This window comes from Protopterus annectens, chromosome 7.part0 (assembly GCF_019279795.1).
Source record: "Protopterus annectens isolate FY-2018-M chromosome 7.part0, PAN1.0, whole genome shotgun sequence".
Taxonomy (NCBI): Eukaryota; Metazoa; Chordata; order Ceratodontiformes; family Protopteridae; genus Protopterus; species Protopterus annectens.
This window is the reverse complement of record NC_056739.1, coordinates 1,918,262,395-1,918,277,651: the sequence shown is the minus strand read 5'-3', so window position 1 is coordinate 1,918,277,651 and position 15,257 is coordinate 1,918,262,395. Positions and strand designations below refer to the sequence as shown.

General features: G+C 40.2%; 1 protein-coding gene across 1 annotated transcript in view; it reads right to left on the bottom strand.

The window, feature by feature from the left end:
* LOC122807260 (plexin-A1-like) overlaps positions 1-15,257 on the bottom strand; it is a 2,134,283-nt gene that overhangs the window by 1,064,665 nt on the left and 1,054,361 nt on the right. Inside the window, exon 5 of the mRNA XM_044078363.1 lies at positions 568-668. Coding sequence (XP_043934298.1) covers positions 568-668 — 101 coding nt within the window. The remainder of the gene's footprint in view (positions 1-567; positions 669-15,257) is intronic.

Genomic DNA, 15,257 nt, shown 5'->3' with positions numbered 1-15,257 from the left:
TGCCTGCTATAGTGACACCCAAATTCTTGCCATATTTCCCACTCATTCCCTTAAGCAATGGATCCTAGTGGCCCCATCTACCTACCAAGCACCAGACAAATTCTGTATCCCAGCATTTCCCCTCTTTTTTTTAAACAAATCTCTCCTAAGAATCTCATCCATTTCTGCCCCTTAGCAACCTTTATTCACTTCCTTCCAAAATTCTATAGTTTTCCTGTGCAAACCATCTGTAATAGCACCAAGTGCAAAGAATGAAATGCATTAGTACATGGTTATTCCTACTCATAATGCAACAAAAACAGGTGACTGCTGGACTGAATGTCAAGTTATATCTGTACAATCTCACAGTGATTACTGATTGTGTCAGCAGTTCTTTAAGTAGAACCTGATGCTCCGTTCTTTAAGTCTTCCTTGAAAAAATGTCCCTGTGTCCTCTGACACTTACTCAATTATGAAAATACAACACAAACAAAAGTGTTAATACCAATGAAAGAGAAATTGAGTGTGTGAGCTACTTATTTAACTCTGGATACAACTTACAACTTCAAAAAGCATCTTTGTACTTACACGTTGTGTAGAACGCACCATCCACAATGGGGATCACGGGACCCTAGACACGCTTCACAAGTCTCATATTGTTCACAGCTCTCAACAGGCACACGGCTCACCTGGAAAAAAAAAACACAAGAAGTTCAGACTTTCACACTTCATTCAGTTCATTGTGGAAAGCTTTCCAAGATTTTATTTATTTATTAATTACATTTGTTAATCGGGAAAAAGTCCAACTGGGCCAAGAGCCCGTTTTCAACGGATGCCCGGAGAGAAAGCTCAGAAAGTCACATTTTAATTCCTTATATGAAATTACAAATAAAAGCCCTATCTGCAACACCCTCCTTATTTTATAAAATGGCCTAACAAGTACAAACAGTGTCAGTGAAAAAATGTGATTTTCTGTCAACAGTTTAAATAAAACAAGCTCTGCCATTCCACATTATAATTTACCTAGCCCATATAAACATATATAAATTTTCTCTTCATTTATGTAAGTTTTAGAAACCATGCTGAGTTTACAAAAAATGCTGATGAAAAGCAACAGATATGTGATACAAAAGCATAGAAACACAATTGCAAAGGTTTTATGCCCAATAGATTATTTGATGTTTTTTCATACTATCAACTTAGACAACAGAAAGAGAAAACAAAACTCTTTTAAAAGATCTGGAGGCACAATTTAAATAAACAAACTAAAGTACACAAGTAGATGCAAGTCAAATAAGAAATGTGTGCAACCTAAGCACTTGTGTTCTGGCATTAAAGTAACTGCAAAGCACAGGAAGGGCCTGCCACTTGGGCCCCAAACAAGACAGTATTGTTCAGGGGAGCATCTAGAAGTTTAGCCCTGACACAGTCAGGTAGGAGTTGAAGCCTCAACCGAGAGAACCTTCTGAGGCAGAAGCTGCAGATCTGACAGAGGGCTCTGCAGCATCATAACTGCATTTGATTGAGTGTCTTGTCACTTGGGAGGACAAGGAGATCAGGTTAGAGATGTCTGACTTTGTGGCCAAACCAGGGAGATCATCCAAGAGCTTTGAAGCCAGAGTCAAAAGGGCCAGGGAGTACTCAGACATATGTGTCTGGTAGCTGATGGCCCTAAATGCCAAAGTGGGCAGAGGTGTACGCCTTCTTGCCAATTCTCTCCATAGTTTTGCTGTCCTCATCAGTAGGAAGGACAAAGGTAGAGGGGTAGCAGTCTGGAAGGTTTGTCTGCAGAAACAGAAATGGTACCAGGATCTGCAACAGGGCATTTTATTAGACATTTCTTCCCTTTTGGGACCTTATAAAATCTGTTAGGCCTTCATGGAGCAGGTGTTTGGAATTCGGGATATTTAGAAGCTGCAGAAAAGGCATCTAAGAAGGCTGGTAGTACTGGTAGAATGCCAGAAGGGTAGGGGTATCCATATGTAGTTCATAATTCCTCTTTTGGACTTCAGACATTTCTGTGGAATCCCATTTGAAAAACTCTCATCCAAGAGATGGTTTCTCCAAAGGTAAGGTCCTCCCCAAGGAAATCCACCTCAGCAGACTCTTCCTCTGGGGATGCAGACCCTAGACGGGAAGGCATTTGTGAAGCATAAGAATGAGAATCCTCTGAAGAGGTATCTGAAGAGTCTTTGGCCCCTATTGTAAGAGGTTCTACAGTCTGATGTCTAGGTCTGATAACAGGAAGGGCAGCTGGAGGAGAAGCAGCCATAGAAGGCCTAAGGGCCATAAAGGCATTGAACAAACACTGAGAGAAAGTTTGCCAATCAAGCAAGCTCTCAGGAGGTGAAGTCACATGTTTAGTTTTCTGCTTCTTTTTTTAAAGAAACAGGCCTGGAGGGTGGGTCTATATCAGAACATCGAAGTATTAAAACTTCGAATGTTCTGATATCGAACACTATTCAGCGAACTCTAAGAATAGCGAAGCTGCAGAACAACAAATTCTTTCCTCGGGAAAGAATTCGGTTGGCAGTTTCTGTGGCTTCGCTATTCTTAGCGGTGTGGTGGAAAGTTACGGGTTGGATTCAGGTAAGTGTGCGATTGTTTGTACATTAGGGTTAGGGGTGGGTTAAGTGAGTTAGGGTTAGGGCACAGGTTAGGCGTGTGTGTGACAGTGACAGACTTTAGGGTTAGGGCGCGGGTTAGGTGAGTGTGCAATAGTGACGGACCTTAGGGTTAAGGTAAGTGGGTAGATAGTAGTGTATGTTTAGTTTAGTGTAGCGTTAGATGTAGGAATTTAAGTGTATGTGTGGTTGCCTGTTTGTTTGATTTGCTTGTGTTGTGTGTGTGTGTTTCGGAGCAGTGAATTTTTTCCATGGGAAATAATTTGCTGTTCTGAATGTTCGATATTTTCATGTTTAGATGTTTTGGGGCCGATGAAATAGCGTTCGCTATTTTCATCTTTCGATAACGTAATATAAACGCTGGAGGGCATACACACTAAGGAAGGCCTAGGTTCAGAAGTCTCACTAATGGTGGAAGGACCGGTATGGACATCTGTAACACGATTTCACCTTATCATCTGTGTCAGACGTCTGCGTTACCTCAATGGATGTGCTTTCAGACCTTGGTTAGTATTCACTATGCCAGAGTTGGCTGGTTCCATATGTTCCTCCAGGCATACCTTGGCCACAGGGGGAAAGTTGGGTGGAAGAGGTGCAGAAGTAGGCTCAAGCCTGGTAACTCTGGCCTTCTTTTTCGGTGTCTCGATGGTATGGCCGGACGGAAATTCCATCACAACAGTGAGACATTTGAGGTGTTGGTTCTCTAGATAGACATTAAGGGCATGCAGACGGCTGCGAAGAGTCTTTGGGACAAAGGCCTGACAAATCACACAGGACTTATGGTCACAGATCATGGGCATCCTTATGTGAGAGCCGATGTCCACACCTACATTTCCTTTTCTGAATGACATGATCCTAGGCAGGCATGCAGTGACCAAAAAAAAAGAAGAAAAAGGCCACAACAGGGTACTTATCTTCAAATCACAGGATCGGATGGCAGAGACAGCAGGATGAGCTGACATTCGACTGGCAGCAGAGAAGTTCTGAGGACAGTACATTCAGATATCACTTTTATGGCCCACACACCCTAAGGCCAATGTCAGATGTCCCATGTACCTTGCAGGGACTAAAGCTTTTGTATACTATCTGGATGTTCAGGTCGCTAGGCGGAGGCTAACCCAATGGTTATGAATACTGCAACTTGAGACTAGGACATCCACACTGACACACACTGCTAGTATGACTGCTTCTGTACAGTCGTGTACCATCCAACAGTGGGGGTAAGTAGACAACTAAGTAAAAAAAATATGCCTCATCATCTTGATAGTATAGCTTTCCAGGTTTTAATGTCCATCAGATGTGGATATCTAGTATAAGACCATCAAGAAAGCTGTCATTCAAGCTAAAAAAAAAGTTAGACATCTGACTTGAAGTTTCTACCATTATAGTGGACAACCTCATATATGCATCAGTTTTAAGAGGAAACCAGGGAATTGTGGGCTTGTTGACCATACAAGTTTAAGTAGGTCAGAGGGGATCAAAATAAACACTACTGTCATCTTAGCATGGAAGAGAACAACAATAAGGTAATTCTGTGCATTAATCAAGAGCAACACAGTAATAATGTAGAGCTGAAAGAGAAACCAAAGGGTTGCATGGAGCTCTGCGAGAGGAAGATGGAGCTTCAGCTGGTACAAGCCTCTCACTGTGGATGGTCCTTCTCCAGGGACACGCAGCCACCTGCTGAGTAGAGCATCACATCCTCGCTGTGTAGCCATCTCCTAATGAATCCTACCATCAGAAAGTACAGCTATTAGCACTTCATCCCCCTCCCCAAAATGTAACACTGGGTCAAACCTGCTGTAGTGTGGGAGTCGAGACAAGAAATACAGACCTGATGGCAACAGGCGTTTACTAGGCTAATGAACACAAGGGACTTTTTAAGCCTAGCCATGCAAGTTTAACACAATGGAACTGCATTCCTGAATAGATGACAAGGCACTGCTAAATTTAAAAAATAAATAAATAAAAAAATAAAACTTTCCTGGGTATAAAAACAGGTAATTTTCCAAAGTGAGTGCAGGTATACAAAGTAAGGTTGCTTGAAATCTAACCATAACAGTAGTGGCATCACAAAGTGCAGGCTGCATCATAAGCATTAAGGAGCATAGCATACCCATGCTGCACAGCTGTGTGGCACTTAGTTAAAAGGTTGCAAGTGCGAGATGGCATGCATTTTCCAAAAGCAGCTACAGTGGAAGTTGCAAACTAACAAGGGGGAGGAGTTAGAACAATCTGTAGGATCAGCAGACTAGCGTGCTTGCTAACACCTGACTCGTAATTGCACATGGAAATGGATAAGTGAAAGGACTCTTGCCTCAATGGACCAATGGGGAAATGAATGGGTAAAAACTGGGTGCAAGATAATGTGCCACTGGGTTGATCCTGCAGGCAAAAAAAAAAAAAGAAAAGTATGTGCACTTTTTTCTTTTTTATGTGTATGTATGCATGTGCACATACATGCATATGAGGGTACATATGTGTGCCGTGGTGTTTTAATTATATTTTTGAGAGGTAATATGTATACTACTAAATTTATAACTATGAATCTGGACCCACCATAGCATGGATTCACAAATGCAAACCTAATATTCAAATTCATAACATTTGATCTGAAAATGGCTGTGGCCTACTTAGATATCAGCAACACAATGAACAGGTACCACAGAACAGGTGGTGGTAGTATGAAAAATACACTAGTCAAAGGGTAGGGACTTGGAGTAAACAAGTCCACTTGGATGGAAGGATGACAAGTGGTAAAACTAAAGGGGTAGTACTTGACATTACACTCGTACCATCTCTATGAGAAGAGAAAGCCAGTGCTACCTGGGCCAGAATGGGGGTTTATCAGAAGCAATCAGTGTCTGTTATTCCTCACTTTCTGGATTACCCTGGGAATCACATGGAAGGAAGGGAAGGCATAAACATACAAACAAGTCCATTTTCTGGAAAGGTATCTTCTGTCCAGGCCCCTTTGCAAGGATTTCTTGAACAGAACTGAAGCAGGTATCTGTTTTCAGGAAATATAAAAAGGTCCATCCATAGGACATCACATTTGTGCACAATTTCAAGGAAGATCGACCAATGTAAAATCTTCTTAGCTTGTCTGTTGCTTTTCTTTAGTTCTGAGGGGCTATAAGTTGTGCAGACCGACATTGTGTATTGTACTGCCAGTTCCAATACAGTCACAGCTAGCCTGCAGAGTAATAGGATGTGGTCTCCTTACTTACTAATGTGTCACGAACACTGATGCAGCCTACCACTTCTATCCAGAGTTGGCTTAGGTCCCTTAGCCCATGAACTAGAGCCAGCATTCTCTTGATATATATTTGAAGCTTTCTCTGAGACTGACGAAGTCCCTTAGAACTTGAGATCCTCAGAGAAAGATGTGATGCACCTATGGTGATAATTTGGTTGGAAACCTCTGTCACAAAGGTGACTCCCCAATTTAAAGTGATCTAGTTTGTTCACCATTCAAGCTTCCTTGCTACAGAAGGGTGAATGGGAATCAAGTAACTCCTGTGTAGTGATTGTTGGCACTATACCAACATGAGGCAACTCTAGATTTTTTCTCATGTGAAGTTTGGCAAAGGGGACAATGAGGAGGCCATAAGAAGTTCCTTGACCATGGTCATCTGTTTTTCTAGGTTTAGGAAATAGTCTGGGTAGATTTCCACATTTTCTTAAAAAAGGATTCCCCTCCGGGCCTAGATTACAAACTGTGGACCCAGAAAAAATACACCCTTGGAGATGTCAACGGTTCTGACATTTGGAGGCCAAGAGTAAACCCCAAGCAATGTAACAGATCCCTGGTGAAGGCTAAACCTTAAGTACTTCCTCTGCTGAGTTTGCCTGAATGAAACAGTCATCCAGGTAAGGGAATATATGAATTCCTTGCAGCCTGCAGTAAGCAAACCCAAGGAAGTGAGTATAGCTTTGTGGATGGGAATCTGCAAACAGGCATCCTTCAGAACCAGCGTAACTGACTGTGCCTTGGATACAACACAGGCATCAGAGTATGTAGGTTTAACACACTGAACTAGACACACATACAAAGATACTTGGGTGTAACATATGTGCTTTATCATGTAGTCTAAATGAAGCACTTATCCAGTAACTCTGTTGTCTTCTAACTAGTAAAACTTAAATTGAATCTACCTAGTAAACATACTTCTCAATGCCTTCGCTCAAGAATTTTGGACAAAGGCAAAAATAAGGAGTGCAAAGACCAAAAATTAGGGTCAAGTTTTAACTACTATTCTAATTAATTTAAAAAAGTTATTAGAGAAATGGGTTTTGCATCAACATGCATTTTCTGAACAATAGGAGTATGGAACTCTTATGTCTGGCACTGGTAACTGACAGTCTGTATTCCTCCATGATTTACCAGAAAATCAAAAATGTTATGAGGGACGAGATAAAAATAAGTAACAAAATCAGGGACACTTAAGATGTTTGCTTGCAAATAAGCCTAAAGCACTGTTACACAGAATACTGCTGCCCAATTATGAATTGTCCAGACACCTGCAACATACCTTATGCTACAGAGAGACAGGTAATGATCCCAAACTTCTGACTGCTCATTTTCACAGGGTTGGACACCTCATTTGTGGTGACAATCCATATGTTAGGAATACTGTAACAATGATTTCAGACAGGCCATGGCCAGTTTCACGAGGCAGCAGTAAATTAAACACACAATACAGCTGCTTAAAACATCTCTAGGGCAAACAATACCTGGGGCTTAGAAAAGAAAGGCCATGGTGTGTAGTGGTTAGTGTTGTCGCCTCAGAACAAGAGGTTCGCCAGTTCCATTCTCAGCTGGAGCACCTGCTGTGTGTAGTCTGCATGTCCTCCCCACGGTCAAGTGACGTTTAAAGACATGCAGGTAGGTAGGTGCGTGTGTGAATGGTTGTGCCTTTTTTGAAGGATGGGCATTGGGCTGGCACCTCGGCACTGTAAAAATCCACTGCCAATCATTAGCGGCCTGGAGTTTTGCTAGGGCGACCCCTAACTGGGAAAAGCCGAAAGACATTAGTTTTAGTTTAGAAAAGAAACTTCCTCAAGTGCCAAAACAGTAGCTCTCTACAACCAGAAACTACAGTTGGGCAGTGTTTGTCCTTCCCCAATCAGGCAGCAGTGTAACCAAACTCACTCCAGTCACTCCTGTGACAGGTGAAACACAATGTCAAATTGAAGTTCCCCCTGTGGTCACATGAAGCTCAAGTGTCAACAGCTTGTGAAAAAGGGAAAACTAGCACATACATCCAGGGCCAAGGAATGTACTGCCTGAAAGGTGAAGAGAATTCCAGACAGAATAAAATGAAGGGGGGGGGGGGGCATGGTGGCAAGTGCGATGATGCATACACATTCCCATGCAGAAAGAAAATAACTTCCGGCAGCTAGATGTAATGCAGCAATCAGTGGCTACGATAACATCCAGGCAGGTGCATTTACTTTAACCCGACCAGTAAAGATAAGATAGCATGCCAAAACCAAGAATCTTTTTAGGCCAACCAGGGTTGACAAATCCTCAGAGATTAGAGGATGTAGGCAACAGAAACAACACATATATATATATATATATTTATATATATATATATATATATACATATATATATATATATATATATATATATATATATATATATATTTGTGTGTGTGTGTGTATGTATATATATATATATATATATATATATATATATATATATATATATATATATATATATATATATAGCTGTTCCAGAAAATAGACAGATAAAAATTTAAGTGATATTACAGCTATAAACTTACACGTTTACTGATGTTAGGAAACTGCAGCGTTGAGTAAAATAGGATCTGCACACACAAAACTTTTTAAAAGGTCAAGATGGTTTCGATTCATGTCTCATCATCAAAAACTACTTCATTGTGACCTTTGGGCTTTGTAAACATGGACTAGATGCCCTCTATAGAAGAGGTTATCTAATACTTGTTCAACAATGCAACCGCTTGGCTTACTCCTCAAGGAGCAATCAGACAAAGGTTAAAATGAAAAGAGAAAAAAACACCAACTTGTGTAGCCAAAGGCTCACTTACAATGCTGAGAGCAGCTAAATGCCTGTGAGAAGTTTCAGGGATGTACAGCACAAACTGATCAGCCAGTTCAGACAACACAGAGACCAGTGAGTCTAACAGCAAAGCAATGTTTGTTATAAACTGCAAACTAAATCCTTAAACTAGAATATATGTCGCCAGAATGTTGCAACTACTCTGTTCTCCATGGAGTTCAAGGACAGGTAAATTCCAGACTTTAATAAAAAGTAGAGAGCATTAAAAACTGTGAAAGTGAAACGTAAAATTCAGATGATACATTTACTTACACAAAAATCACCTCAAAATAAATGAAAAGAATGTCCCATAGTTTACAGTAAAACTCCCAAAAATGTCAACACTCAACAAAATTCCCCTTTAAGCACAGAGGAATTTCCAAGCGACTGTTGTAAAATGAAATTAAAGCCTTATCAGATTAATTATAAAACAGCCCAAGAAACTCCATTTTAAGTTGAGAATTTATTTATTTATAACAAAATAAAATCCAAAATAGTTGCTTGAAAAGTTACATGGTAACTACATGCAACACAGAGCTGCCAACTGCTGGCTAGTACTTCAGCTCCTAAACTCTTTCCATGACATCTCCTGTTAAGTAGCATCCCCCGCACACTTGGATCACTTTGAAAAAAATGTCAAGACAGGCAACTCTTGAGGCATGTCTTTGCCAAAACTGCTACAAATTCTGCTATCCTATGTGTGATGTGAATGTTCCTAAAACTTCTGACAGAAAGGACAGAACATCTGCTGTATCTTCCGTTTACCAACATTTGCTTGTACTCACATAAATGGCTGCATATATCTGTCACACTCCCAGTTACGGTAATGTATTATTCCAGGCCTTTACCTCTCAGCCAGAGAGGCACAATATGCAGGAACATCTTGACTAATCTATTTCTTATCACACATGTATGCATTACTAAAAAGGTCCACAAAAAGATGAAGCTACCAGACACTGTTACAAGCAGCCATCCATCAGGCAGTTAAACACTCTGTCTCAGCAAGTCCTCCAGCAACCAGTTCACCTCTGAATCCGGGCTACAGACAGAAAGCCAGTTGCTATTACAATGAAATTGGTCCACTGACTTTGTTCTTACATTCTACATCCCAATCCCGAACACATCGGAAATTCTATGCTTTGAAACACTGCTTTTAACTGTAACTGGTTCATGCTTTGGTAACCTAGTTCTAATTCTCCAAAAGATTTTTAAATGCTGACAAAGGGCCACTGTTAGTCTGAAAGTTCAAATAACTGTAAAACCTAGTTAAATAAAAGGCACCATATCACCTCAGTGAGTCATTGTCCACCAGCTTTGTTCTATTTTTCACACACTTGCTGTTTCATATACAACTTATACTATTTTTTTAAAGATAAACAAGTCACACTGCTCAGTAGGCTTTCAAGTTAATAATGGCCAATGCAGGGAGGACATGGGCTTGGTGCTCCCAAGACGGTGACAGTAGCCCTATAACAGATGTGTGTGTTGCTGCATGCATGCATCCAAAAGAAGGCACTTAAAAGTCCAGACAGTGATGTGGGTGCTCACGTCATCCAACACGGGGCTAGGGTTAGGGTTGTAACTGTAAACTCTTCATTGCCGCCACTCACCATGAACCAAGCTTCTACTATGGAGGGGGAGGGCCTGTGTCATTGTGTTCAGGTACACTGACTAATTGCAAAACGTTACATAAGACTCACTCTAGATTGCATCTACACTGCAGCTTTTCACTGCTATGTATGCTACAGTAAGACTTACTGTTATTAGATATTCACATTTTCTTCTATGTCTACTGGAGCATTTCTCCCACTGTCCCTGCTGAAAAGGGGTACATTTCAATTACAAAGGCAGCTCATCCCAGTAAACAAATGTCAGTAAGTAAGTAGCTAAATAAATGACACTAACCTGGGGGGGGGGGGCTAAACCAGACTTGCTCAGACGGGACAAGAGTTCCCCTTTCTCCACAGCTAGCATGTGAAGGATACAGTCCTGGCAGGGGTGTAATCAATAACCACTGCTACTCAAACAATGACTCCTCTGGATGTCTGTTGTCCCTGTGGAGATGGGAAGACCACCACCATGAGGCAACGAACAGGAATGAGTCTCAATGGACTGGCTCAATGGTCGTCAGATATGGAAAGCAAAAAGAATATAGAAAAAAGTTCTACTTGCTTTTCTTTGGACAGTGTGTTCAACTCTTGCCCCCTTCTTACAAATAAACTATGTGCTCATTTCTATACAGTTCACATATAATGCCTTTTTTGTTACCCTGATTGTACAACATCACAAGAAGGTTCTTCCTCTAGGAAATGGATGCACATGACTTGCGTAATTTAATTAAATAGTATGCTTTCTACAAAACAAGGAACTAGCAAAACAGCAGTGAAGGACTACACTGTATATTTCTGACTGCTACTGGTCACATTCAAAGGTATGCACAGCAGACATGGGTAAAGTGGTTACTGTAAAACCTTCTCAGAAAAATTCTGCAGTTGTTTCATTTGCTCATAAATTCAGCAGTTGCATTACGGTCTAACATTCTCTTGTTACATCCAGTACTCTGTGAATTAATGCAATATCTCCCTGTTTGTTACCAAGGCATTCCAAGATATTCATAGTATAATCCTTTCTTCTTGTAGATACATTTGCTAAACAAAACTATGTTCCACAAAAGGGACCTGACAGCCCTTAACAAATATACCCTTCTAGTGTCTTTCATTTTTGCTACTTACAGTTGCTTTTGTATGGATTTGCAATAGACCCCATACATTTAAAGCATCCTACACTGAGTTAATTCAATCCAAGTTGCCTCTTCATAGGCAGTATTGTAGGTATATGTGCCTGAAAAAAAATGTATAAATAATTAAAGCCTCTTGAAAGAATTTTGAAAAGAACTGCAACATTGTCAGCCTTACAGTTAAGTGCACCGTCGCAGCACTTGGGTCTCTGTTTTCCAAATGGAGCACTTTCTTTAAGCCACCTTGCTGTCCTTGCATTCCTGTGAAGTTCTGCAAATGTTTCAAGTTTTCTTCTTACATGCCAAAGACATGGAGGCAGAAGAATTGACAAAGTTTAAATTGCCCCTAGAAGAGTATCGTGTGTCTCTGCGCGGACACTGAGATAGACAGTCATCATATACAGGATTGGTTCCTGCCTTATGCCTACTGCTTGCCTGGAGGGACTCTGCATCCTTGCAACCCTGAACTGAATAAAACAGGTACAAAAAATGTGTGTGAATATAAAAAGCACCTGTGATCTGGCTTATGGCTGATATAGTTCTGACTCCATAACCCACCTATACAACAAACCAAATGAAATGGCTCGTTGTACATTAGCAGACATCTCATGCTCTGTACGAGAAAACAGCAGTTTGTCTTCCCTTTTGAGATGCATATCCATTTACAACACATACATCACCCCCCAGCTTATGATAACAGTCTGAATCCAGTTCAAACTTTGCAACTCCAAAAACGATAAGACAAACTACGACAAAGAGCTTGCCAATCCGCTCACCACGATTCCAGTAAAAGTAGTAATCCAAACAGAAAACAATGCTGAAAGCCAATGGAAAAAATAAGTAAAATGTTTTATTACGCCATAAATCAATGTAGCTTTTTGTCGGCGCTCCTGCACCAACTTCTTCAGAAATTTCAAATCTCGCGCCACTGTAGTGGCGAACTTTAATATGGTAAAAAAACAGAACATATGATCAACATGCCCTCCTAAGTCAACTACTACAAAGCAATTCGCCCTACAAACATTTAATACCGACACAATTAACATATCCCTATCTATATTTATATAAAACCAGCAACTATAACTTAATAAAAAAGGAACACACTATTGCATTAAATAAACCTACAATGTTCTGGCCGGCCATCTCAAAGATATAGCGGCTAACATTAATAAGCCATGAATAATTAAAATAAACTCTAACAAAAATAATTAAATTGTGAACTATAAACAAAAAATAATAATAATATGAAAATGAATATAAATAAAATAATAAATAAATAAATAAATACAAAAACAATCACAATCATATAAACAATGGATCAAATGCAGGTTTTGACTTGTTTGATGTATACTCTCCAGATTCCATATCAACAAACATAGCTTAAAGAAGTGATTAATAAATAACCCCCTGGAAATCATCATAATAAAAACGTGTCTTACCTAATCAAACTTCTCAATTTTAAGACGCGATTAATTGATAGCATACTATTCAAGCCAGGGAAATGACAGGCTTCTAATTTTAACTGCCACATCAACTCCTTAAATTGCAGCCTCAAAGATCCAGGACCCCCCCATTGTCCAAGATTAATTGGTCTATAACCACAAAGGTAAACTCATGGTCAGGATTCTCCTTGATGTGCCTCGCCAAGGCATTTTCCATCTTTTCTTTCTTGATGACGTATAAATGTTCATACAAACGCTCCTGTAACTTCCTGTCCGTCTTCCCGATATAAAATACAGGACACACTGAACATTTGGCCAGGTAAACCATATGGCTACTCGAACAATTGTATCTCCCCTTAATCTGGAGTTTGGTGTCCCTAATCGTGAAATAGGTACCTGCTTTGACAAATCTGCAATATTTACACGTTACATTTGAACATGCCTGATCTAGATGGAAGGCTCTTAGCTTTCATTTCCAAATGTTCTTAATATTAGGCCCTCTCCTAAAAGTCACTTTCGGGTAGGATCCTAACTGGGAATGGCCGAAATTGTCCACTGGCAGCAAACACCAATTCTTCTTGGTGATTGAAACTATTTCTCTGGCATCCATATTAAAAGTGGTGCTGAAACTACAAGAATAAATGCCACTGGTGTGGTTGGTCTGGGTCGGTAAGATGGAATCTGCCATAGGGTAACTCAAAATGGGTTGGAAATAGCCATCATGAGGAATGGATGAATATAAATCAGTAACATAGATGGATAAAAGTGGCTATCGGCACTAAATTGGATTGACCCAACCTTCGCCAAAAATGACCATGAATCTTTGGAAATATGCAATTCACTGACTACATATTTCTTAAGAATTGTGTTCACTACCTTGGCCGCTGCATATGTAATGCTGCCTTTTGCACTGATCAATTGTCGCATGGGGGGTCCTGGATATTTTTGTGAATCTTCGGATTGACGAAGAGCACTGGTATTTTTGGACTGAGAGTAGAAATGAAATTAAAAACATCCAAATCAATGACCCTGTTGATAAACATATCCTCAAAATAGGAGTGGACTCGAGCCATATTTACATTTAGCTCTTTTTTTTAGATACTTCTCGGTATGTATCAGTGGCTAAAATAGCTGAAATCCTGTTGTTGCAATCTTCCGTTTCCATAGCCACCAAACCACCCCCTTTTATCTGGCTGCATGATTCTAAGTGAAGAGTTACATAGGAAATCCAGCGAATCCCTTTCCTCCTTGGTGATGTTGTAAAGGACAGATCGTTTTGAATTCAGAAAAAATCGGATGTCCAGATCACACATTTGTTCAAAAACACACAGGGAGGGGTGCAAAGGGGGATTATAAGTACTAGGTATATGAAAAGGTTTGGTTATGGTTGACTGATCCCCCAACAGGAGGTTTAGCTTTAGCTTTCTCACAAAAAGCTTCAAATCCAAAATAGTTTTGGCCACACAGGCCTTCCTAGTTGGAACAAAAGAAAACCCCTTGGCCAATAAATCAACCAGTAATTATGGAAAAACAAAATTGGAATAATTGAAAATTTTTAAATCCATCCCTGTATTAAATATTATATCATACGAGGGGCAACCTCTAGATGCAAGTTCATTCACATTCTCAATTAATTCCTCCTGGTCTTGTACCCGTTTCTGTTTCTCCGATTCAATGACTGCTGTGGTGATGAGGCTTGTTCCTGAATATTTACCCTTTCAATTTCAGATGGTTGATTGGTTTGCTTAGATTGTGGTACTGAGCAGTCACTCCCCTCCTGTTCTGATTTTCATGATCTATTCCACTAACAGGTGCTCAAATGACTGCTTCCTGATTTTGGTTTGGCGGCATGGGTTCTTGGGACTCAGTCAGAGCTCCGAGGGCTCGTGGACTGAACCCCTTATAGTTGCCTTGAGATTTTGGCAGCTTAGGATAAGTCACCCCTTCCTTATAAGCCTTGATGTCTCTTTGAAGTTTCTTGATTTTCGTAGAGGTGATTTTAGATATGTGCTGGTCGATACTGGTGTAAATCCGCTCGTAATCATATCTATATCTTGGAAAATTAATATCCAACTTAATCGCCTCATCCAAGGCAGTTATTTCTTCTATCAAGTTGTTAATTGCGTCTTGGTAATGGGTACTGATTAAGTTTAGTAACTCTGACCCATGCCTATCAAAAAGGGAAAGAAGGTCCTTATGAAATATGGAACCTTCTTCTAGCCCCGTCGGGTACTGCCAGGAACGAAGCCCCTTTGGTACTATTTTGGAGCGTTGGCATTCTCCAAAATAAGAAACCTCTAGTTGTAACTTCCCGAGTTTAATAAGTTTTTGATCAAACACATTAGGTTTAGAGGGCAAATCATTTCCTTCTTTATGACTGGAAAGA